The 22,981-nt window shown below is 34.0% G+C and overlaps 2 protein-coding genes across 2 annotated transcripts; one reads left to right on the top strand and one right to left on the bottom strand.

The window, feature by feature from the left end:
* Positions 1–1,638: 1,638 nt before the first annotated feature.
* Positions 1,639–4,706, top strand: LOC120211931 (probable galactinol--sucrose galactosyltransferase 6). Its single transcript, XM_039210397.1, has 4 exons — positions 1,639–1,842; positions 1,939–3,308; positions 3,390–3,734; positions 3,881–4,706. Exons 1-4 carry the CDS (start codon positions 1,642–1,644, stop codon positions 4,572–4,574), a joined length of 2,610 nt encoding a protein of 869 aa, XP_039066328.1. The 5' UTR covers positions 1,639–1,641; the 3' UTR covers positions 4,575–4,706.
* Positions 4,707–4,823: 117 nt separating this feature from the next.
* On the bottom strand, positions 4,824–8,510 carry LOC120211930 (zinc finger BED domain-containing protein DAYSLEEPER-like). Its single transcript, XM_039210396.1, has 2 exons — positions 8,394–8,510; positions 4,824–7,003 (listed from the first exon to the last, which is right to left on the bottom strand). Exon 2 carries the CDS (start codon positions 6,976–6,978, stop codon positions 4,945–4,947), a length of 2,034 nt encoding a protein of 677 aa, XP_039066327.1. The 5' UTR covers positions 6,979–7,003; positions 8,394–8,510; the 3' UTR covers positions 4,824–4,944.
* Between the last annotated feature and the right edge of the window lie 14,471 nt (positions 8,511–22,981).

Below are 22,981 nucleotides of genomic sequence, written 5' to 3'. Positions count from 1 at the left end.
AGAAAACACAAGAGAAAGCCTTGATTGAACTTCATCAGGGATAACAAATGATGATAAATGATATAAATCCAATAATTGGTGATGAATCTCATCTTCTTATATAACTTTTTGGCAAGTGATTTTATTATATTATCATATAAGCTTGGAAATAAAGATATCAGCAGCATGCATGCACATGTTGAAGGATTAAAAACCTTAATTTTAGAAAGAGATTATTTATTTATCTGAAAATAAATTTATTTTTGTTAATTCTGAATAAGATAAATTATTATTTTAAAACCTTTTCAGTGTCACCATGAGACCTTGATATAGTTGGGGTGCAAAATATATTTTATAAGTTTTCATATAATATCTAAATTATTTATATTTTATCTATTATTTATTTAAAAACATTTAAAATATTTTAGTTTATTGTAAGAAATGATAACAAAGTTATATTAGGGATGGATAAAACGAGACATGACAAAATTTTGATCATTCTAATTGCTACACGATATATTATAATATTTCATTGAACTTATACGTATCCCAAATAATTAAGATAAATTCTTTGTTGTCGTTGTACCTCGATTTTAGGGTTTTATCTTAATCAATTTGCATTGATCCGTATCATATATCTAATTTTAATGAGTACATTTCTTAGTAGTGATTTAGTATGGACAGATTAGATAAAATTAGAAACATCGAAATGTAATAAAAGTAACAAACATGAAGAAATTTTAAATAAAATATAAACCCTATATTGAACTTATTGAATGGTATTGATAATAATTTTTTTATTTAGAAAAATTAGATTTAAACAACTACGTCTAATAAATTTGAAATTAAAATATTAAATCTTAAAATTAAACCATAATAGTATTACTTATAAAATCTAGGGCAAATTACTTGTTTAGTATTTAGACTGTCAGTTTTGGTCTGTTTTAGTACATAAACTTTTAATTTTTTAAAACCATACATAACGTTTAGTTTTTGTTTCATTTTAGTACATTGCTGTTAAAAACTTAACGACACTTCATCTTTTATGGGTAAATTACATCATTCATCATTCATCACTCAACTATCTTCTTACTCTAATTTTGGTACTAAAGTTTGTAAATGTGAGATACTAAACCGAAACAAAAACTAAATATTTGATATGATTTTTAAAAAAATTAAAAGTTTAGATACTAAAATAGACTAAACTGATAATTTAGGTATTGAATGCGTAGTTTACCCTAGAATCTAATAAAGTCCTATGATTCCGAAAGACATGATTTTGGTTTAAAGTCAAATAATAATATTAAAAAAATGGTTCCTTGAAGAATTGTCCAAAGCAAAATACAGAACGGAAGCTACGCGTTTGGCGTACATTCGAGGCGCGTGAATACGTCAAAAAGTGCGTACGTGGATAACAATCATCCCGCAACAAGAAAAACATGTTATTATCCAAAACAAGACGACAACAGTACCTTGCACGTGACAAAAAACCCCTCGAACGTGGCGCAATCTAACCAACGGCGGCGAAGGATTCCCCGCCGTCCGATACGTCGCGCTAAAAGGATTATTCGTGAACCTATCAGGAAATCGGGAACTAATCGAATCAAAGAAGAAGTTTTTATTTTATTCTTTAAAAAAAGGGGCTCTGATTGAAGGGGGGAAATGGTGTCAAATACTTGTTACTGTACACGATTGTTGGCTATAAATAGGAGTCGTTCTTTCAATTATCTTCCCTCTAAATCTAAACAGCCTGGAAATTCACTGTTCTCTCCAATCTTTTCAAAGCTAAATCTTCAAAGACGTTTTAATTCTGGGTTTTCCAGAGTTTCTCATAATCCAGCGTTGTCGGTGTTATCTTTTAAGGTAATTCTAAGCTCGATTTTAAGTGTTTGATGTTTTGTTTTCATGGTTTCCGAAAATGGGTTAATTTTGTTTTTTTGTTGTTGTTGGAATTTTCAGAGAAGTGATTTAAAGAAGCAGGAGGAGGAGGAGGAAGAAGAAGAAGGGATGACGATTAAACCGGCCGTTCGGATCGCCGAGAGGAAATTAGTCGTGAAGAACCGGACAATCCTAACCGGAGTTCCCGAAAATGTTATGGCGACGTCCGGCACGGGGTCCGGTCCGGTGGAGGGGGTTTTCCTGGGAGCTGTTTTCGACGAAGAGAACAGCAGGCACGTGTTGCCCATCGGGACTTTACGCGACGTCCGGTTCATGTCGTGTTTCCGGTTCAAGCTATGGTGGATGGCCCAGAAAATGGGAGATCAAGGCAAAGACATACCCATGGAGACCCAATTCCTATTGGTGGAAACCAAAGAAGGGTCCCACCTGGATTCCTCCGGAGAAAATCAGATCGTTTACACCGTCTTCCTCCCGTTGATCGACGGCCCGTTCCGAGCCGTTTTACAAGGGAACCAGGACGACGAACTCGAACTGTGTTTAGAGAGCGGCGACGCCGACACCAAAGCGTCGTCGTTTACACATTCCGTTTATATCCACGCCGGCACCGATCCTTTCGCTACAATCACGGAAGCAATCAGGGCCGTCAAGTTACATCTCAGAACTTTCCGGCAACTACATGAGAAAAAATTGCCCGGAATCGTCGACTATTTCGGGTGGTGTACCTGGGACGCTTTTTACCAGGACGTGACTCAAGAAGGCGTCGAAGCTGGGCTCGAGTCTTTAGCAGCCGGCCGAACGCCGGCGAAGTTCGTGATCATCGATGACGGATGGCAATCCGTAGGAGGCGACACAAACAGGGAAGAAACTCCGTCGTCATCTGCTGATCAGTCGGAAACGAAACAACCGCCGTTGCTCCGTTTGACGGGGATAAAAGAAAACGAGAAATTCCAGAAGAAAGACGATCCGAAGGTGGGGATCAAAAACATCGTCAACATCGCAAAGGAGAAACACGGGTTGAAGTACGTGTACGTCTGGCACGCGATCACCGGGTACTGGGGCGGAGTCCTGCCCGGGGTTGACGAAATGGAAGGATACGGGTCGAAAATCCGGTACCCGTTGGTTTCCAAAGGAGTGGTGCATAATGAACCGGGTTGGAAAACCGATGCGATAGCGGTTCAAGGGTTGGGTTTAGTGAACCCGAAAAATGTGTACAAATTTTACAACGAATTGCACAGTTATCTGGCGGATGCGGGCATAGACGGAGTTAAGGTGGACGTGCAGTGCATTTTGGAAACCCTCGGCGCGGGTCTCGGCGGCCGAGTGGAGCTGACGAGGCAATATCATCAGGCTCTCGATGCATCGGTCAACCGGAATTTTCCCGGTAACGGGATCATCGCTTGCATGAGCCATAACACCGATGCACTCTACTGGTGATTTTCTTTTGATTGTTATTGTAATTTGAATTTTTGAATTTAGGGTTTTGTTCTGATGTTTGAATTGTGTCGAAACAGTTCGAAACAGACGGCGGTCGTAAGAGCGTCGGACGATTTCTACCCCCGGGATCCAGTCTCACACACCATCCACATTGCGGCGGTGGCCTACAACAGCGTTTTCCTTGGTGAATTTATGCTGCCGGATTGGGATATGTTCCACTCTCTTCATCCGGCCGCCGAGTATCACGCCTCGGCACGCGCTATTAGCGGCGGCCCGCTCTATGTCAGTGATGCCCCCGGACGACACAACTTCGAGCTCTTGAAGAAACTCGTGTTGCCTGATGGGTCCATTCTCCGTGCTCGTTTGCCTGGACGGCCTACTCGCGATTGCTTGTTTACGGATCCGGCTCGTGATGGTGTTAGGTAAGATCAGCTCTTGAGCTCTGTTCATCTGGTACTGGAATTGAATTGATAAGCTATATATGCATTAGAAAGTGAACATGTACACCGGAGTCATCGGTTTAAATCGTTTGCATTTCCTTATCGTCTCTGTTTTTCTTCGATTGCAGCTTGTTGAAGATATGGAACATGAACAAGTACACCGGAGTCCTCGGTGTTTACAACTGCCAAGGTGCAGCATGGAACAGAGCTGCAAGGAAGAATACTTTCCACCAAACCAATACGGACTCCATAACAGGCCATGTGAAGGGTCGTGACGTCCATCTCATTTCCGAGGCCTCGCTGGACCCTGAATGGCCCGGTGACTGTGCAGTATACTCCCACCGGACCCATGAACTAATCACCCTTCCATACAATGCATCCATGCCGGTTTCCCTCAAGGTCCTCGAGCATGAAATCTTCACACTAACACCTATCAAGCACTTGGCACCAGGGTTCAGTTTTGCACCCTTGGGACTTATCGGCATGTACAACTCCGGTGGCGCCATTGAGGATCTAAAATATGAAGTTAAAGATGGAGCCAAACTATCTGAGCTCGATATCGGATATGAAGGTGAAAGCAGTGGTCTTGTCGGTGCGATGGTGGAGAATTCTAGCAATGAATTGGTAGGAAAAGTATGGATGGAGATCAAAGGTTGTGGAAGCTTTGGTGCTTATTCATCAGCCAAGCCGAGGAAGTGCACCGTCGGATCTAGTGAAGTCGAGTTCGATTACGATTCTTCCTCTGGGTTGCTGAAGTTCGGTTTGGGAAGAATGCCGGAGGAATGGAAGAAGGTCCATGTTGTTGAAGTTGAGTTGAGTTAAACGTAGCAGAAGAGTAGTATCAGATTCACAAGAGAGTAGATTTGCCTCCTATTTTTTTACCCATTTTTTTAGGTTTCATGTATTAAATATGGAGTGAAAAAATTGAAATAAAAGTTTCTTCTTGCTATTAAAGCTTAATGTACCAATTTGAATATGGATCAAAATTAGAGTACGAGATAAGTATTCGATCGAATCGAACAAACTTAAATGAATCAAGATAACTGTAAAAGCTTAAAACAAGGTATGCTATATTAAAAATTCCTCAAGTAATTAAGGTTTTCATGTCCATGCATCCATACAAATACAATTGTTTTCTAATTGTACAAATTAAAAACCTAACAGGTGAAACAGCATCCTAACATGACTACATCTAAAATTCCATTTTAACTAGTGCATTTGATGCTACGTCAGATCCATGATGAAGCCAGTCCTTGGCACAGATCAGGGCTTCCACAGTCTCTGGTCGCAAGGAGCTTCGGTACTCGTCTAGTTGCTTGATTGTGATATCAAAGACCGAATCAGAAGCAGCAGCCGAAACTGGAATCGACAAAATGTCACGAGCCATCTTTGAAAGTGTTGGATACTTCATCTTGTTCAGCTTCCACCACCCTAAAACGTCGAAGTCTTGGACACGAGGCAACAACGACTCTTCCAAGTACTGATACAGCTCAGATTTCATCTGCTGGTTGCTAGTCTCCATAATGTAGACATCGAAATCCAAAAGTCCTTGGTCCGAAAGAAGGTTTCCTTGATGAGACTCGTCGCACTTCCCGTTTCCAGCATTGCCATCTTCTGCATAAGTTGGTGTCAAAGGCAGTGGAAGCGCTACATATTCAATAAAGAGCTCATTAATTCCATCATCAACAATTTTGATATATGTGGGAGCATCTTCACCATATATCTTTGTGAAACTGAACTCGACAAGCTTCATCTTGAAACGAGGATCCATGACCACAGCAATTGCCAAAATCAAGCTACAATCCCTCCAGTACTTATCAATCTTTTCTTGCATCGACTTAGCAAGATTGCTGATGAATGGATCCTCGCTAGTGATCGAACGACCCAAGTCTGCATGTATTTTCCAAGCTTCATGAAAGAAAGTTATTGCAGTAGGGTTAGTTTTAGTTGTAAGGATGCTAGCTGCATCGAAGAGAGGTTTCAAGAAAGTGCATAAAGTCTCAGCCAGCTTCCAGTCTTCCACCAACGGAGCTAGCTTATAATCCAGATCAGATGTAACCAAACAGTTAAACACTTCCTTCAATTCGGTAGCAGCTGCCAGCATATGGTATGTTGTGTTCCACTGAGTTTGATCATCAAGAATCAGGCTCTTTTCACTTGGCACTTGAAGCTGGTCTTTAACATGGACAAACTTTTCATCATGCGAATCTGAAGTCATCACGTACTTTACACTATCACGGATTTTCTTGACAATCTCTTGCCCTGCACCGAGCACATCCTTTACCATGCTGCTCAAAGTACGAGCTACACAATTTCCAAGTAACAGTTGACCATTAAGAATAAGGGGATTCTTTGTACAGAGCAGAGGTCTAAGATTTTCAAGCCCGGCTTCAATTGTAGGATGATTGAAGGTGAGGGAAAACAACTTGCCTTCCAAACTCCAGTCTGATAGGCAGGCAGCAACAGCATGACTTACAGCAGAATCGGAATCGGGATATGGTTCCATTATGACATTGAAAACACGTCTTTGCAACTTCCATTCGAAATCAATGAAGTGTCCAGTTATAAATACATAACCCAGTGTTTGTTTCGAAGTCCACATGTCTAGTGTAAGACAAACACGCCCGGGAATACCCTCAATAAACTTCATGACGCTTTGCTTTTCCCTGAGGTAAGTTGCAACACAATCCCCTTGAACGGTGTTGAAACTGACTTTGTCAAACCGAGGCTGAAGATTCTGAACAAAAGCTATGAATCCCGGATGCTCAACCATGTGAAGAGGGTACTCGTGCATGATAATCATTCTCGCAATTTCAAGGCGGCAACGGTCCTGATCAAATGGTATGAAAGGTGAGCTCGGAGTTCTATAGCGCCGTTTTCGTGTTTCACTTCCACCAACCGTTGGTGTATACGAGGAGAATTGATTGTTATCCTGGTCACGTAGGAACGCCCGACAAGTACCTTTAGCAATGTGACGTTTGAGGTGGCTGGTCCCTGCTACCTTGGAACCAGTACTATAAGCGAAACTTTGTTTGCAACGGTTACAGCATGCTCTTCTACATCCAGGACTCACGTTTTCGATGGTGAAATACTCCCAAACCATGGACTTCTTTTTCCTTCGCTTAGGCTGCGGTTTGGGCTGCGTTTCAGGACTAACAAGAGCCAGCTCATTCTTATTCTCCACCGGGGCAGTTTCCATTTCGAGCACTTCTGTCATTTCTTCCATTTTGATCTAGAAGTAAAATTCGCAGCTGAAATCAAAAGAAAACTTCAAAAAGGAATTCATAACATCCATACATATCAAAATAAAAGAGCAGCTCCAATTACCATTAAGGTTCAATAAGCTCATCAAAACAGAATCTTATCAGCTTTGAGCTGCAAAAAACAGTCTGGAAACTACATACTATACGGAATAGTTGATGAACATCACTATAGACAATGAACTCTAAAATTCTACCCACGAGCTGGCAATCCATGATCAAATATAAGTAGGACGGTAAATGAGATGAAACGGATCATGAACTATTCGAGTTCGACTCGGTCAATACTAGAATCAAATGAACTCGATTCAAATTCTTAACGAGTCAAAACAAGCTACTTTATATCAGACTTGAAAAGATAATATATTTTAATTTTAATCTTTAAATTAAATTATTAACAACATTAACATTTATATGTTGTTTTCTTAAAAAATACTATAAGGTTTTTATGTATTTAAAGTTCATATTTCAACTTGAGTTGGAGCTTCAATCAAGCTAAGTCTGAAAATATTTCGGGTCAAAATCTTTCTGGGCTCGAATCGAGTTTCTATTTTTGATTTCAAATCTAGCTTAAAAATTTGAAGCTCGAGAGCTTTCGAATCGAGTTTCGATTTTGATTTCGAGTTAAGCTTAATAATTTTAAGCTTATGAGATTTAGAATCGAGTCAAATCAAACTCAACTTTAAACTGTAGAGTAGAGTGGAGATTGACCCAGCTTGTTTGCATATGAGTCAGGCATTTCACATCTGAGCAGACCCAAATTATGCACCAGAGCTAAACTAGGCATTTCACATCTGAATGGCCTTTTCTAACATCGTCTACGTTTTACATAGCACAAAAGAGGAAAAAAGAGTAGATCTAGGGTTTCAAAATTATATTTTCGAAAAAACATAATAAACATGAAGAAAAAGGAAAAGCCCAGATCAAACCCAATTCGATTTCAAACGCAAACTTCCCAGAATCCAGATCAAGAGCAACAAACAAAACAAAACAAAACGTTAAAAACCCAGATCAACAACAAGAGCAAAAAGACCCATTAACATTACAGAGGCAAAACATGAGCTTAAGAATAGGGGACTTTCAATAAGTACATACGAAAGTATGAAATCACCAAATGAATTCATATAAACAGCAAATCAGTTTCAAAACAAAAACTCCAACTTCTGCAACTTATATAAGGACAACCCCCCCCCCCCCAATAATTTCTCATGCTTGATAACACAATCGAGAGCAATCATCGTTAATTCCCCCACAACACTGAAACACCAAGCGTTTAAAATCGAAGCTCAAAACTTTACAACAACATAGCAAACACTAAAGAAAGGAAGATCGGACAGATGAGGAAAAACCCAAAATTATGTTAAGAGGAGGAGAATTTTACCGGTCAAAGCCCCAAAGAAAAGCGATCTGGGAGCGGATAGGAAGGCCGGAAAGTGAGGCCCGTTGAAGGGGAGACAGATCTAGGGTTTGGGGGAGGAGGAAGACGAAGAAGATTTGGGCTTTGAAACAATCATCTGCCACTCTCTCTTTTTTGGTTTTGGACTTTTATTTAGGGTTTGGTGGGAAGAACCAATTTGACTTTGAAAGGCAGCCCAATTGGCAATAATGGCTGGTGTTAGGGGTATTTTGGGCCAACTACATTCTTTCATCAAATTAGGAGATTTATTTGTAATATTGTTAATAATTGAATGACTTATGATGTAATTTATTCAATATAAAGTTATTAGAATTTTTTTTAACAGTTCTTTTTATGGTTTATTTCATTTTTAACAATAACGATATGTTTGTGACAATCGATTAATTAAATGGTTTATTTGTAACCTTTTAAAATTAGATGACTTATTTATATAATTTCATTAATAATTGAATGACTTGTTATGTAATTTACCCTAATTTTAATTAAGCTTAATTGAAAAAAAAAGACTTTAGGTACTTCAAGTGAAGAATCAGTTATGGGGAAAAAAGTCCTTTAACTGTATCAATGGATTTATTTATTTATTAATTTGGGTAAGTACATGGTATGCGTGTAAGGATAACTCTTAATCATTTGATATTAAACACTCACATCCTTGACATTTGATATTATCTACGCTTGGGTTTTTTTTGTCAACTCGACCCGATCCGAATATATATATATATATATATATATATATATATATATATCTCCACCTAAAATATTATTCGACCTAAGTTTAGAGGTGACTTCATCCGACTAGAATCATACTTTACTTTTTAAGATAAAACCCGAATCTGACCCGACGTTCCTCGAAATAAATATATTTATAAAAAAATATTATTTTTATTCAATAAAATATGGATCTAATTGGAAAAAATATAGAAGGTTATTATTACAATTATCCCTAAATATCCAAGGTAAATTTATATTATTTTTTGGGTTGAGCCGATTATTTTTTATCATAAACCTGAACTCGACCCGACTCGAACATATTTTCTAAAAGGCTCGACCAGACTTGACTGAATCTGAATTTTTTAAAGAAAATTGACTCGATTGATTCAGATTGAAACCCGTCGAATTCAAATATCATACCCATCCCTCTATAGAAAACATTTAACAATTATACTTAATTGCAGTTGAGGTTAAAATATTTAAATATTTCCTGATGTATTTTATATGAAACAACCTTTCACCTCAATATGAGTTCTTTAAAAAAAACTATAACACACGTAAAGATAAATAGTCTATACACAAATTTTCAACCATGTTGTGGTACTTTTTTCGAAATAATTTTTGATTGGAAATAATTATGATTTTATTTTTTGAGAAATTGCGATTTTCGTTTTAAAATTGGAGTCGCCGTCGACCTTTTGGTTAGGTAGGCCGAATATTAAAAAGATCTTTAAAAACAGTTTTAAGAAAATTATTTTTTAAGACGAAAATTGGTCTGCGTTTAATCCGAAATTCATTTTTAAAGATTCGGGAGTCGGTTGTGCATGGGGAAGGATAAGCACCTCTACAACGCCCAAGATTAGGATCTCTCTATTATATGTCATCGAAAATGGTGAGGTTTTATAAATTTGAACTCGATATTTAAATTACGATCTTTTTCATTTCTATGACCTTTTTTTTTAAAATGAGTGAATTCATTTTTTCAAAATATTTAACTCGATGAAAGGTTTAATCCACTCGGTTTTATTTAAAAAAGGATGTCATCTTGCTACGTGAATTAACAGAAATTAAAATCCAGTTATATTAAACGTAATTTTGTTAACTCATGACGCAAGACAACATTGCCTTGAATTCTTGTGGAGAACGAGTAATCGAATGCATAATTTATGAGTGCAATAATAACAAATGACACATATATAAAATAGAATAGATATTCATATGAAGTAACGAATAGATAAATAAACTAAGGGAAAAAGTAACAAGCTAAAGTAAATAAAATAGATAATAAATATTTACTTATCAATATAATCGTGTCAAAAATAAAAATATATAAATAAAAGATTTATTTAAGAAGATTAAATATAATTAATTGACTCGGTATATCATAAATATAAGTAAATAACTAAATAATATTAACATCATTTTATTCGAGTAACCCTTGAAAGGGCACTCCAGGCTTTTGGAGATCTTCCATAGGTTAGTCGAATAATTAACACATAATCTCATGAAAATTTTAAAATATTAAAATTAATATTTAAAATATGCATATATAAAAATATATACAATATATATTAATATGCACCATATATTTAGAATTTAATTTTTTTTTTACACACTTTAGGAATACTAATTGAAAAATATAAAGACTAAAAAAATTAAATTAGTAAATCTATAAACTTGAAACAAACTAGGTACTAAATAAAGATAATAAAAAAAACCAAAAAAAAGGCAAACATGGGTCAATACCATTTTATTTCATGACAACAAACCAACTGAAATATTGATCACACTCGAATATAGAATTTATATTAGAAATTAAAATCCTAATAAGCATTTTGAACTGATACTAGTGCTAAGGACCAAAACGTAATGAACGTGAAATTAACAACCATAAACAATAATTTACCCAAAACATAATAATAAGCTTGCGGTGACTAAATTGAAATAAATTGAAATAAATTAAAATTAAATATAAAAGATAATTATTAGGACAGTGATCTAAATGTAAAAACACTCTAAAATCAGAGGGACTAAAGCATGATTATCTCCGGCTATTAAACCAAAAATACACAACATACCAAAAATGGATTTATTACAAGATAAGGCCACAAACATCGAACATAATTGCAAAACAGACACTACACATGATCAAAACATAAATACAAGGCAGAGTTAGAGGGATTAAAGCCAAATTAACCCCTAAAGTTTCACTATATAACACACATTTCTTTTCTTTTTCTTTTCCTTTCCATTTGTAACTAAACCCTCCCCCCCAAAAATCTTTCATCTCTCTCAACTCTTTCTTTTCCCTCTCGCAGGAGACCCTATCGGAAACCTACACCATCACTTAGACCACCTCTCCGGCCACCATGAGCAGTGACCGAAGTTCCTAAACCCCCCAAATCTAATCACCCCGATCTACTCCCCTAAACCCAAAACAGAGCCAAAAAAAAGCCTAAATAAGGACTAAATACACCCTAAACTAAGACCCACCCTCTCGGCTTCCCTACTTCGGCGATGCCACAACTCTGACGAGACCCACAAAAACCAGTAAAATTTTTCACTTTCCTTTTTCCTTTTTATTACTATATTTTTTTTTGTATTCGAAATATGCTGGAAAATAAAAAAAATAAGCTTTTTTACCTTTATTTTTTTTTGCTTCCTATTGCTTTTCGAAAATGAGGGGAAAAAAGAAGTTCCTCCCAGCTTTTCTTTGTCTGGGTTTTATACCCGATTTTTTACAAAGATTTTATGCGATTTTTTTATAATAAAAAAAATCGAATCCCACTTGTTTTTACATCCACTGTGCATGATTGTTGATGATGAAAACCGGCCACATAGGGGATGTCCTCCTAATCAAATAGGTGAGGCCATTTAATTGCCTTGGATTTGATGAGAATAGGTTAGGTGGCTCTGGCTTGATGGTGGCTTCGCTGACCGGCACAGCTAGAAGGTGAGAAGATACTGGACGGCGACGACTGAAGAAGCACATTAGAATTAGGGTTTAGAATTTAGGGTTTAGGATTTCATGTAATTGGGTCCGAGTAATGGGCTCAAAGTTTATAAATAATAATAATAATAATAATAATAATAATAATAATAATAATAATAATAATATACGTTAAAATAACGATTGAAAAATGGTGACTACACATGTATGAATAAATGTATGAATAAATGTATGAATAAGGAGTTAGGTTAATACTGAATATGAAAGAGAGTTCATTAATAGTTGCCCAATGAAAGAAAACAATCCGAACCAAGTAAAAAAGAAGACTAAAATGCAACCCCAAGCTGATATAAAGAAAGAACCAAAGCATTTTTTTATGTAATAAAGAAGAGGCACTTAAAGAACGATTGTGTTAAATTTAAGAACCGACTTGAAAAGAAAAGTAAATTAATCTCACTTATATTTTTTCTATCAAATATTATTATATTTTGATATTTTTCTCTCACATATAAAATTATTTAAAATTTAAAATATTTTAAAATAACTATAATATTAAAAAAATAAAAATGTCTTCAATTTTTTGAAAAAAATGGTAATTAAACACTCAAATGACAGTTATCTCATCTATCACATCATTATTTATCGTATATCGCCATAATAATATCGTTGACTATTATATTTATCTTGAGGATGATAGATCGGTGCTTGAGAGAAGTAAACACCTCGTGGAGACTGTGTGCCGAGTGCAAAAATGGGGGCCAGTGCGTGGTGAGCCTGTGAAATGAAGGAGAACTGATGCGAGCCAATGGTAACGTCCACTAGTAGGGTGGGTGAAGGTGAATTCCGATGGGGCTCGATAAAAGAGTGCGGGGCTAGCAGCGTGTGGGGGGCTTATTAGAACTAGCATGGGAGAATGGAGAATGGGTTTTACAAAATTCATTGGTATTTGTTATGTTACGGAGGCTGAATTACGGAGAATATACTTGGGTCTCTTGTGTGGATGGGACGTGTGGGAACGACCAGTTATTTTGGAAGTCGATAGCCTCGAGGCTATTCACACCGTCCGGCGAGTGGCTGAAGACAGTGGCACAATAACGTTATTGGGACACATAATGGTACTGCTCCAGCAAGACTGGAGTGTCGAGGTCCAACATGTGCGAAGGAAATGAAATAGGGTGGCCGATGGCATGACGAAAGAAGTGGACAGAACGATATATGAAACTACATGGTACTTGGAGCCGCCTCTCAGGGTGGTCGAGTTGCTGCAGGAGGACTTTAACACTGTTAACTCACCTAAACTCTCCGAAAACCATTAAATAACTCGAGCGAACCCTCCACAGAAATAAAAAACCCCAACAATCAGAAATTAAACTGCAACATGAAAAACCACAACACCATCTAGCACCAGATACATATGACCGCTCTCTCAGACATGAGAACAATCAACGAATCAAATGAAAAACCTCCACCTTCAAACCAAAAACGTACACCCTATATGGAGTTAGAACTAACTCTGGGTTACCACATTAAAGGAGGTGGGAAGTCAAGTTCGTGCACGTGCATCGCGAAGGAAACATGATAACGCATGGAATGGCGAAACTAACAAGATCAGGAGATGGCCGATTATGCATGGTCTATACACCGCCCAACGAATTGAAGGCGTTGCTGATGGCAGAAGAAAAAAAACCAAGTTAATAAGTTAGGAAGTTTTATCTCTTTCTTATCAAAAAAAAAAAAAAGATTTATCACTATATTGTCTTTATATTAATTTCTCATGCACGAATAACAATAATGTCTATAAACCGACACCTAATTCTCAGAAATCCAAAACAGGGCATGATCCAAACATTTTTAAACGGTGAATTACATCACACATCATTAAATTATGTTTAAACAACTATTTTATCAATATTCATTTAATAATATGAGATGATTATAAGATAATTAAATTTGCACGAACCTTAAAATTTTGGTTAGTGACCAAAATATAGATTTTGAAAATTTAGTGGCTAAAGTATAAAGTTTAAAAAAATTTAGGGACTAAAAAGGTAATTTTCAAAAGTTTAGTGACCAAAAGTGTACTTTTTAAAAGTTAGGTTTTTGAACCCATAAATGAATAGTTCACCCTCAAGAATGATGTTTTGGTGGGAATCAGATTTTTGATCCAACATTTATGTTAAAAGTAGTAAAATATTAAAGTCCGGTAAAATTGGAAAATCGAATCGAACAAAAATTTTGAGAAAAATTGAAGGATATTAAATTAAACTTAGAAATATTATTTTTCACATTTTAAAATGATGAAAAATAATATAGACCATTGGATTTGAGAATTTATTTCCATGTTCAATTTGGATCGTTATATAAAAATGACAAGATTAAACTTCTTGGAAAGTTGCATGGATAAAGTTGTCAAGAGTATAATATTTTGTTCATCGTTGACTTTGGAAGATGATAACCAACATGTGGCTTGGTATGAATGTAATTATCAAGTTTCATTAATGGTAAAATTGCCATTTCCTAATTAAATGAATTTTAAATTCATTTAAGTTTAATAAGTGACAACTTAACATGAAATTAACTATAAATTTCATGAAAATAAGGCCTTCTTCAACTCAATTTCGTGCTCCTCGTAACCTAGGTAAGAGAAATTTTATTTTTCATTTTTTAGCAATTTCCTTTGGATTTTGGATCAAACTGTGAAATAGAAAATTGTTCTATTCGAAAAGCTCTATCATTTGGTACCATTATTGCATGCTAATCTTGCTTAAATGTTAAGTTCTCATATTTTAGGGTTTATGCTCATGTTAGGATTTTATGAAATTGAGTTAGGGGTTTGATTGTAGAGGTTTCAAAATGTTGAATATAGGTTGATATCATGCTCGAATCAAATTGAAATCATGAAACCATACCCCCTTAACATTCGTCCTAAGCTTTTGGAAGTGATAAAATTTATACAAGGGTTAGAAATGATGTAAGAAGGAACCTACAAGCTTTAGAAAGTTATTTGGATCAGTTTGTAATTTTGAGAAAGATGGGGGACCTATTCAGAAATTTTGAAAAGTTATTGTGTTGATGTGTAATTATTCAATACATAAAGTATTATGCTGTAAATTAATGTTAGAGTGATGAATTTGGTGTTAGAATGTGAAATTTGACTATTTTGGGAAGTTGTCAAAGTTTGAATAATAAAGGGCAAATATTAAGGAAGTTAGTGATTTAAGTGGTAATAATTGAATATTTGAGGTATTGGGATGGAAATTAGATGCTGGAAATTTAATTAAGTTGTTTGAGACTTGAATTGAAGTAAAAAAGGCAAAGGACTATATAGAATAAAATGAGACTTGAATGGTCAACTTGAAGTGTTAAAGTCAACATTTATGTTGTGACATGAAATTAGTATCGAATGATTTTTAGGAATTTTTTTCTATTGTGTGCCTATGTTAGTGAGATTCCAACATGTGGTTTGAAATGTACATGTTTTGTAAATATGAATTTATTTAGATTGTGTGCTTGAAATCAAGATCAAACAATGTTAAAGCTAATGAGAGCTTAAGGATGAAATATGAATTTCTAAGGAAAATTGCAAGTTAAGGACTCCAGGTGAGTGCATATTTAATTTGTATTTATGATATTGTGCAAACATTGGCTTGCGATTAGCCAATGACAGAGTTTTTATGGTAAGAAGTGGCTCCTAAATGTTATAAAATTTTGTGATTTATGCATATATGTTCATTTGGCATGCTACTAGAATTAGTGAATAGCTGAAAATATAAGTAAAAAATATATGAGTTTTTAATCGAGGATAGGTCAGAAAACAAGGCAACAAATTCTGCTCAAAATAACTTGTGTAAGTCAACTTTGAAAATTCACTATAAATTGTACAAGATGAACTAGAATGATTGCCTTATATGGTCAGATTTTTATTCGAGTCTAGTTTCCATTAGTATAAACGGAATAATTTTTAAGTGTATATATTAATAGATAATAATATTTCTTTAAAGGTAATGCAAACTGCCATCATATGAAACTTGTCATAAATTATGTTTTCATGTTACTCCTATGTTATATGCTATTATAAATGTTAAAATGAGTTAACTTTATTACATTTGGCATGATAGTTAAGATTATTTATTTCATGACGAATATGATGTGTTTATGTTTAAGAAAGTTAATTGATGATGATTATGATATATAAAAGTTATGTGAAATGAAATGTTTAGGGTATGAATTGCCCATTATGTTATGATATGAAAAGTCAATTATGTCGATATATTGATATCTTTGATATTCAATAACGTATAATAATTAATGGAAAAACTCATTGTATGTTGCATTGAGAGTCATAGGTACACTTGGTATGCTAGGAAGTTGAGTAAAGTTCAAGTTAAGTCAAGTTATGATACATTCGTGTACATTACGTATCGCACCTCTTGTGCATATGATATGTTTTACACTTAAAGTACATCTTATGATGATGATTGGCACCATGAAGTGCCTAGTGCGTACATTATGTATGACTCACATACCTTGCATTCTCATAAATATGCATTGGGCTATGAACTTGAAAATAAGATATGGATCTGAAATAAATTTTGAGTTAGGAAACGAGTTCCAAATCTGAGAATGAGTTCTAAAATGTGAAAGTGAATATGAAAGTGAAAATGCAAATGAGATATGAAAGTTTTGTATTGTATATGAATGAAAAAGAATATGATATGACTATTATGTATAATATTGTTTATCATGGCTTTGATATGACTATTATGTATGATATTGTTTATCATGGTTTTGATAAAATCATGAGATGATGATTTGCAGGTCTTTGATGAGGAAAAATGACTTTCGTTTTATTTTAATATCCCACCATTATAAACTTAACATTAAATTTTGAACAGGGTACAAAAATGAAACAAAAACTAAAGTTTTTAATTGTGGGGTACTGAAATGAAACAAAAACTAAACCTTAAGTATGATTTTTGAAAAAATTGAAAGTTTAAGTACTAAAACATATCAAAATTAATAGTTTATGTACTAAACACATATTTTACCCCATTTCAAATTACTATCAAATAGTGTATACATTGGTCAAAATTAGATAGGGGTTATAGCTATAAGTAGATGCATAACATAGAATGGAAAGGAATCAATCGCGTGAGCTTACAGCCAAATGTACCTTCTCATGTATTTCATATGTCATGCATGCATTCTATCCGTCGGCGCAATTTTAGACTTTTCCTTCTTTTTTTTTTTTTTTTGCTGCATTGTTATCAACATACAGGTAGAGTCCGTAAGAACGAACGTAGAATCTTATATTAGGGAAACGATTAATAAAAAATTCTATAAGAATAAATTTATAAAATTTTAAAGAAGGTTAAACGGATTATCAATCGATAATATAAAAAAAATCTAAAATATATAAGAATTTGAAATTTTTAGAAGACGACCGCTCTCGTATGCTCCCGTTGATCAGTCCTGCATAGAGGTCCTATTCTATATCTCTAATCTCTGTCTCGTTTACCCTATAATATATGCCTACACCAAAAAACCAAACTGAAAATATTAGTGGAAGTGGATGGATCTTCTCCAAGTACTTTTTGTTGCTTGTAAGATGAATGATGAGAGACACCCACAACTATTTGAGTGTAAGGCAAGTGGGAGTACGTGCATGATTCTCATAACATGCACGTGGATTTCAGCTAAGCCCTATAATCAATGGCGGGTGTAGTTTGAATTCTCATCATGTCTTCTTAAAATCTGAATTTCTTTATATTATAATTTATTTTATTAAAGGTGTATGCCCTAAACTTTTATTTATGTTCACCTCATACGAAAGATTTTTGTCATTAATATATACGTGTCCACTATTAACAAATTTATAGATCTGTCACTGTCTATAACGTGTCAATATTATGAACATGACTGAAACTGTCAAAATATAGTGGTCGAGGGACTCTAATATCTCATGCAATTCAATACTGTTCATACTATTTTTTATTGTTTTAGTTGCATTTTGAAGTCGTTGAAGTCGTCTAGGGACTCTAATATCTCATACAATTCAAAATTGTTCATACAATTTTTTATTGTTTTAGTTGCATTTGAAGTGTTTTTAATAAAATAATAAAAATAATTAATGGGATTGGTTCAAGTGGTAAGCAACTTGATATTGTTTAAGCAAGGTCTCAGGTATAAGTCTTTGTATATACAGAAAACCTCCGTTAGGAGACTCACCCATCAAAAATCAGGTGTGTGACCCAGGTCGATCTAGATTAGTCAAGGCAAAGCCTTGGAACTAGAGAACAACCAAAAAAATAAATAAATAATAAAAATAAGGGTTTCATAAAATTTAATCATGTTTTCATGATTTCTTAATGAAATATTAAATTAATTGTTTGAATAATGAAATATGCTTTTATTTTATAGAAATTAATTTTAAATTTTCATTCATAGTTTCGAAAATGGCTTGGCTCCGAGAGATTGAAATTTAATACTAAGAGTTACAAGGAGAATCTTTTTATAAGGATTTAATAGAAAGATTATGTAAAATTATTTTATACAATCAATTTATTCTAATTTTAAATCTTAAGTTTACACATTATGTGTACAACAAAATTTCCTTTTTATAATTATTTTTTGCTAAGATGATTATAAAGTAGTATTTGTTATAAATACTTTCAATAATTTGACAATGAACTTTCAACCACACTGCTGCAGTTGTTTGTGATCGAATCCGTGACCTCTAGGAACAATAATGATTCATTTAACCACTGAAGTAAGTTTGTTCGTGCATAAAATTAACTTTTTTTCATGAAAAGAATATAAAGAATCTAAATGGCATCTTATGAATAAGAAACATGAAACCAATATAGTAATAATGAAGGTTAACTATACAGATGATCACTTATGTTTGTGTTTTGTCCATTGATTTCAATAAACATAAGATATGATCACTTTCGTTTTTATTTAATTAAGATATGGTCACTTTCTTTTTTATTTAATTAAGATGTGGTCACTCCAAGTTAACTGTCGTTAACAACTGTAAATATTTTGATATAATTACATTTTTGGTCCCTATTATTTACATATTCTCTCAATTTAGTCCTAATTTGATATAAATCTTAAAGGTTGAATTCTCATTTTAGTCCCTTTATTATGCTTAATTTTGTGATTGTTGTTTTTTAAAAGTTAAATTACATTCTTAAATATTAAACTTTGACCATATTTTTGTTTTGATCATTGAGGTATAAAAAGTTAAAACTATAGTACTAAAGTTTTCTAATTCATTTTTTGTCATCAAACCGTTAATATTTTTAATGCATTTTATGACGTGATTTTTTTCTTTTATAAAAAGATTTTAAATCCTTTCAATTATCATCTACCAAAAATGACATAGATGGTACAACAATGTTTACCTTTTACCACCCATTTTCTTCTCAATAATTTTGTTTTTATCAAAATTAATTCAAAATCAATTGAAATCAAGTCAGAATTTTAATCTTCTAATGCTCAAATCTCTGTCGATAATAGTCCGATGAAGTTAGTTTCATAATATATTATTTTTCTTATTGAAAGCAAGTTTCTTACTATTTAAATTTTTGGTTGATCACGTGTAAAACCATTAATCCGAAAAAGTTTTTACCCCTCTAAGAAAGAAAGAGATAAGTGTTAAAATTTTGTGAATTTTATAAATATTTTGACAAAATTAAATTGATAAACGACAGTAAAACAAATTTATAAGTGTCCAAAGTGGCCAAAGATATAAGAGAATGTGATAAAATGATAGTTGGTAAACAATATAATTAGACTTTCTTTATCATATATATCAATCGAATAAATCTTATAGTTAACAAACTAAAATAACAGATTTAAAAGTAGGACTAAATTGAGAGAATATGTAAACAATAATGGCCAAATGTGTGATTATATCAAAATATTTAATTGTTGTTAACGGCAGTTAACTCGGGGTAACCAGATCTTAATTAAATAAAAACTAAAGTGATCATGTCTTAATTAAATAAAAACGAAAGTGACTATATCTTATGTTTTTTTAAATCAGTGACCAAAAGTGGATAAAACATAAATATAAGTGATCATATGTGTAGTTAACCCTGATAATAAAAGAAGCAAATTAAGAAGGACTAATGGAAGGACAGTTTGTTTGCCCCATCACCAAAAACGTCCCTTTTCTTTTTGTTCTTTTGCCTCTTCTTCATTATTGCTTCTTTTCCTCTCTTTTCTACTTACCCTATATACAGATATTGCACTTGGTTATCTTTGTTCCACTCAATCAAATATTTGATAATCAACGCTCAATCACCCTGCTATAGTCGTTGATATTCGAACCCGTAGCCTTTAGTAACAACAACAATTCCTTTAATCACTAAAAGAAGTTAGTTCGTGCGTAACAATATTATAAAAGATCTAGGATTTTATCTCTCGATCATGTAACTGATCTTGATTAGTTGTTTAATAGAATCTATATTGATTGGGGAGTCCCTTTAAGGGAATCATCATGAGTTCGAGTCCCCTAAATGATATTTTCTCTCCAATTGTGTCATCATATCCGCTAAGTTTTTCATGTTCTATAATCAAGTTTATGTCATCTTCAAACTCTTAATAAGATCATCAGACGGTGTCAAAATGTAACATCCCTATGATAATTTATCGGTATAATGTTGGGACACATTCTCTAATATAATTAAGATATTATTTTGATAACAAGTCCAACTATGTATGACTATGTGTATATATTAACCATCGATACGAATAGCAATTATGATTCTATATCTAACACCAATATCATTGATTAAAAGTTGTACAACCATCAATTATGTTTTTTTTATCTAAATCAGACAATCGATATAATTATTTTATTTCAATCAACCAAATGTATTTTACTATGTTTGTATTTTACTATATTCATGTGATATATATTTCAATTATTATTATTATTTCAATACTAATTTGCATATATCATATTCAAAATTATTGAGTTTTGTCTTATAGTAAAGCATCGAAAAGAATAAAAGGTGTACGTTGAAACGGGACGGGGCGTTGATGGGAATGGCTGAGAGCTTGTCGTCATCCGTTTTTGTGGGACAGTGTTGTGTCATATAACAGCCTGTTAAGTATAAACAGTGAAATTGGGGAATGGTGGCCCAAAGCCTCAATTATGAATTCTCAAGATATACCCACGGATGACAATTTAAACCGAAATCGATGGTTTTCGATCTGATTTGATATGGTTATATTTTTTTAAAAAGAAATTTGAGTTTGAGTCAGATAGAGTCGAATCTTTTAAGTGAGTGAGGTCGGAAAGTGTTCGGGTAGAAAGTAAAAAACTCCGACCCAACTTGATTCGAGAATAATAATGTAATTTCATTAAAAATACATATTATTTTTTAATTAACTCCTTATTTTATAATAGCAAGTTATTTTTTTTAATTAAGCTACGGTGATTATAAAATAGTATGTATTCTAAATACTCTCAATCATCTAATAATGAATCGTTAGTGTTCGAACTCGTGACCTCTAGAAACAACAACGATTCTTTTAACCACTGATATAAGTTGGTTCGTGTTACTAATGAGCTATTTAAAACAGGCTAAAAAAAGCTGAATTTGGTTCTATTATCGTCTTACTTAATTTATTCTTAAATAAGATTTATTGAATGCATTCTGTGACTAAACTAAGTGTTGTATTCCTTTGAGATCCTGGGTTCGATTAGTTACATTTGTAGGGTGTTTGCGTTGTCAATGATCAAAAGAAATTATGAAAAAATATTACCTTGTAATTAGTCCAGATTAATAAATTGATCTGCACATGTGAATCGATCCTAGGCTCCACGGACTTTTTGCGCCTTGGTGCATCTTGCTCCATGGTTCTGGTTTGATATTAGAAAAGTCTTGGCAAGTATTGGGAATATTTTGCGTTATGAACAGATGGTCAATGGGTGTTGGTAATTTGTTCATTTGTTTCTGTTGTCTCACTTCTGCCTAGTGTTTGGTCGTGTAAGGTATTTGGTTCCTAAGCTCTGGTGTTTTAAGCTTTTGTTGCCTCTGTCGAGTGGAAAGTCTTTGCTTGTTTAGGTTAGTCTGATTGTGTCGAGGAATTTGCGTAGACTCGATCGTGTAAAGGCTGGTTTGTCGTTCGTTGGCGTGTAATTATCTTTGTATTGCCCCGATCGAGCTGTACTCTTTCTCCCCCATTTAGGGTTTCGGGTCTTTGACGAGGCTCTCGATTGGGGTTTAAATAATTTCTAAAAGATATTTATCAACTATTAATAAAATAATTTACATAACATTATCTAACAACAATAAATTCAATAATTATTTCTTAAAATATGTAATTTATTTTACAAGAATTAATTTTCAAAATTTACAAACGGACTCTTACTCACTTTAGTACCAAGGCAAGAACCATTTTATGATACCAGAGCAAGATTTGAAGCATATGGGGAAATGAAGTTACCTCGAAAAGAATGCCAGAACTATGGGACAGATTTGAAGCGTATGGGGAAAATCTTAATCACACTATGAACTATGAGAAGACCATTGTGATGATTTCGACTTTCAGATGAGGCAGATTCAGTCGCGGAGCCACAGGTTGGTGAGAATGGTACGTGTTCATCCTAGAATCCGAATTTTCTTCGATTAGTTACTTTTTTTACAGATGGTGTCCATCCTGAATTTTTATCTGTACTCACCCTAAAATTCCGAGCTCATAAAAACATGATTCTTTGGCTGGTCATCCGATGTCTTGGTGGCCGGTCTTAGCGGAAAAGTGCGATTGGTTTGGTCATTCTTAAATTCCATCGAGTCCTTGCAGATCTTTAGTGGATTGGTTGGACGATGTTGGAATGTCGAGACTGGAGTTTTTTAAAGCTTGGTGGTAA

Source organism: Hibiscus syriacus, unplaced genomic scaffold, assembly GCF_006381635.1.
Source record: "Hibiscus syriacus cultivar Baekdansim isolate YM2019G1 unplaced genomic scaffold, ASM638163v2 tig00109987_pilon, whole genome shotgun sequence".
Taxonomy (NCBI): Eukaryota; Viridiplantae; Streptophyta; class Magnoliopsida; order Malvales; family Malvaceae; genus Hibiscus; species Hibiscus syriacus.
Note: the sequence above shows the minus strand (reverse complement) of the source record. Positions and strands in the feature narration are given on the sequence as shown.

Coding starts and splice junctions, on each gene's coding strand:
- LOC120211930 (XM_039210396.1), bottom strand. CDS start 6,978: ATGGAAGAAATGACAGAAGTGCTCGAAATGGAAACTGCCCCGGTGGAG.
- LOC120211931 (XM_039210397.1), top strand. CDS start 1,642: ATGGTGTCAAATACTTGTTACTGTACACGATTGTTGGCTATAAATAGG. Junction 1,843..1,938: donor TGTCGGTGTTATCTTTTAAG/GTAATTCTAAGC, acceptor TGGAATTTTCAG/AGAAGTGATTTAAAGAAGCA. Junction 3,309..3,389: donor AACACCGATGCACTCTACTG/GTGATTTTCTTT, acceptor GTGTCGAAACAG/TTCGAAACAGACGGCGGTCG.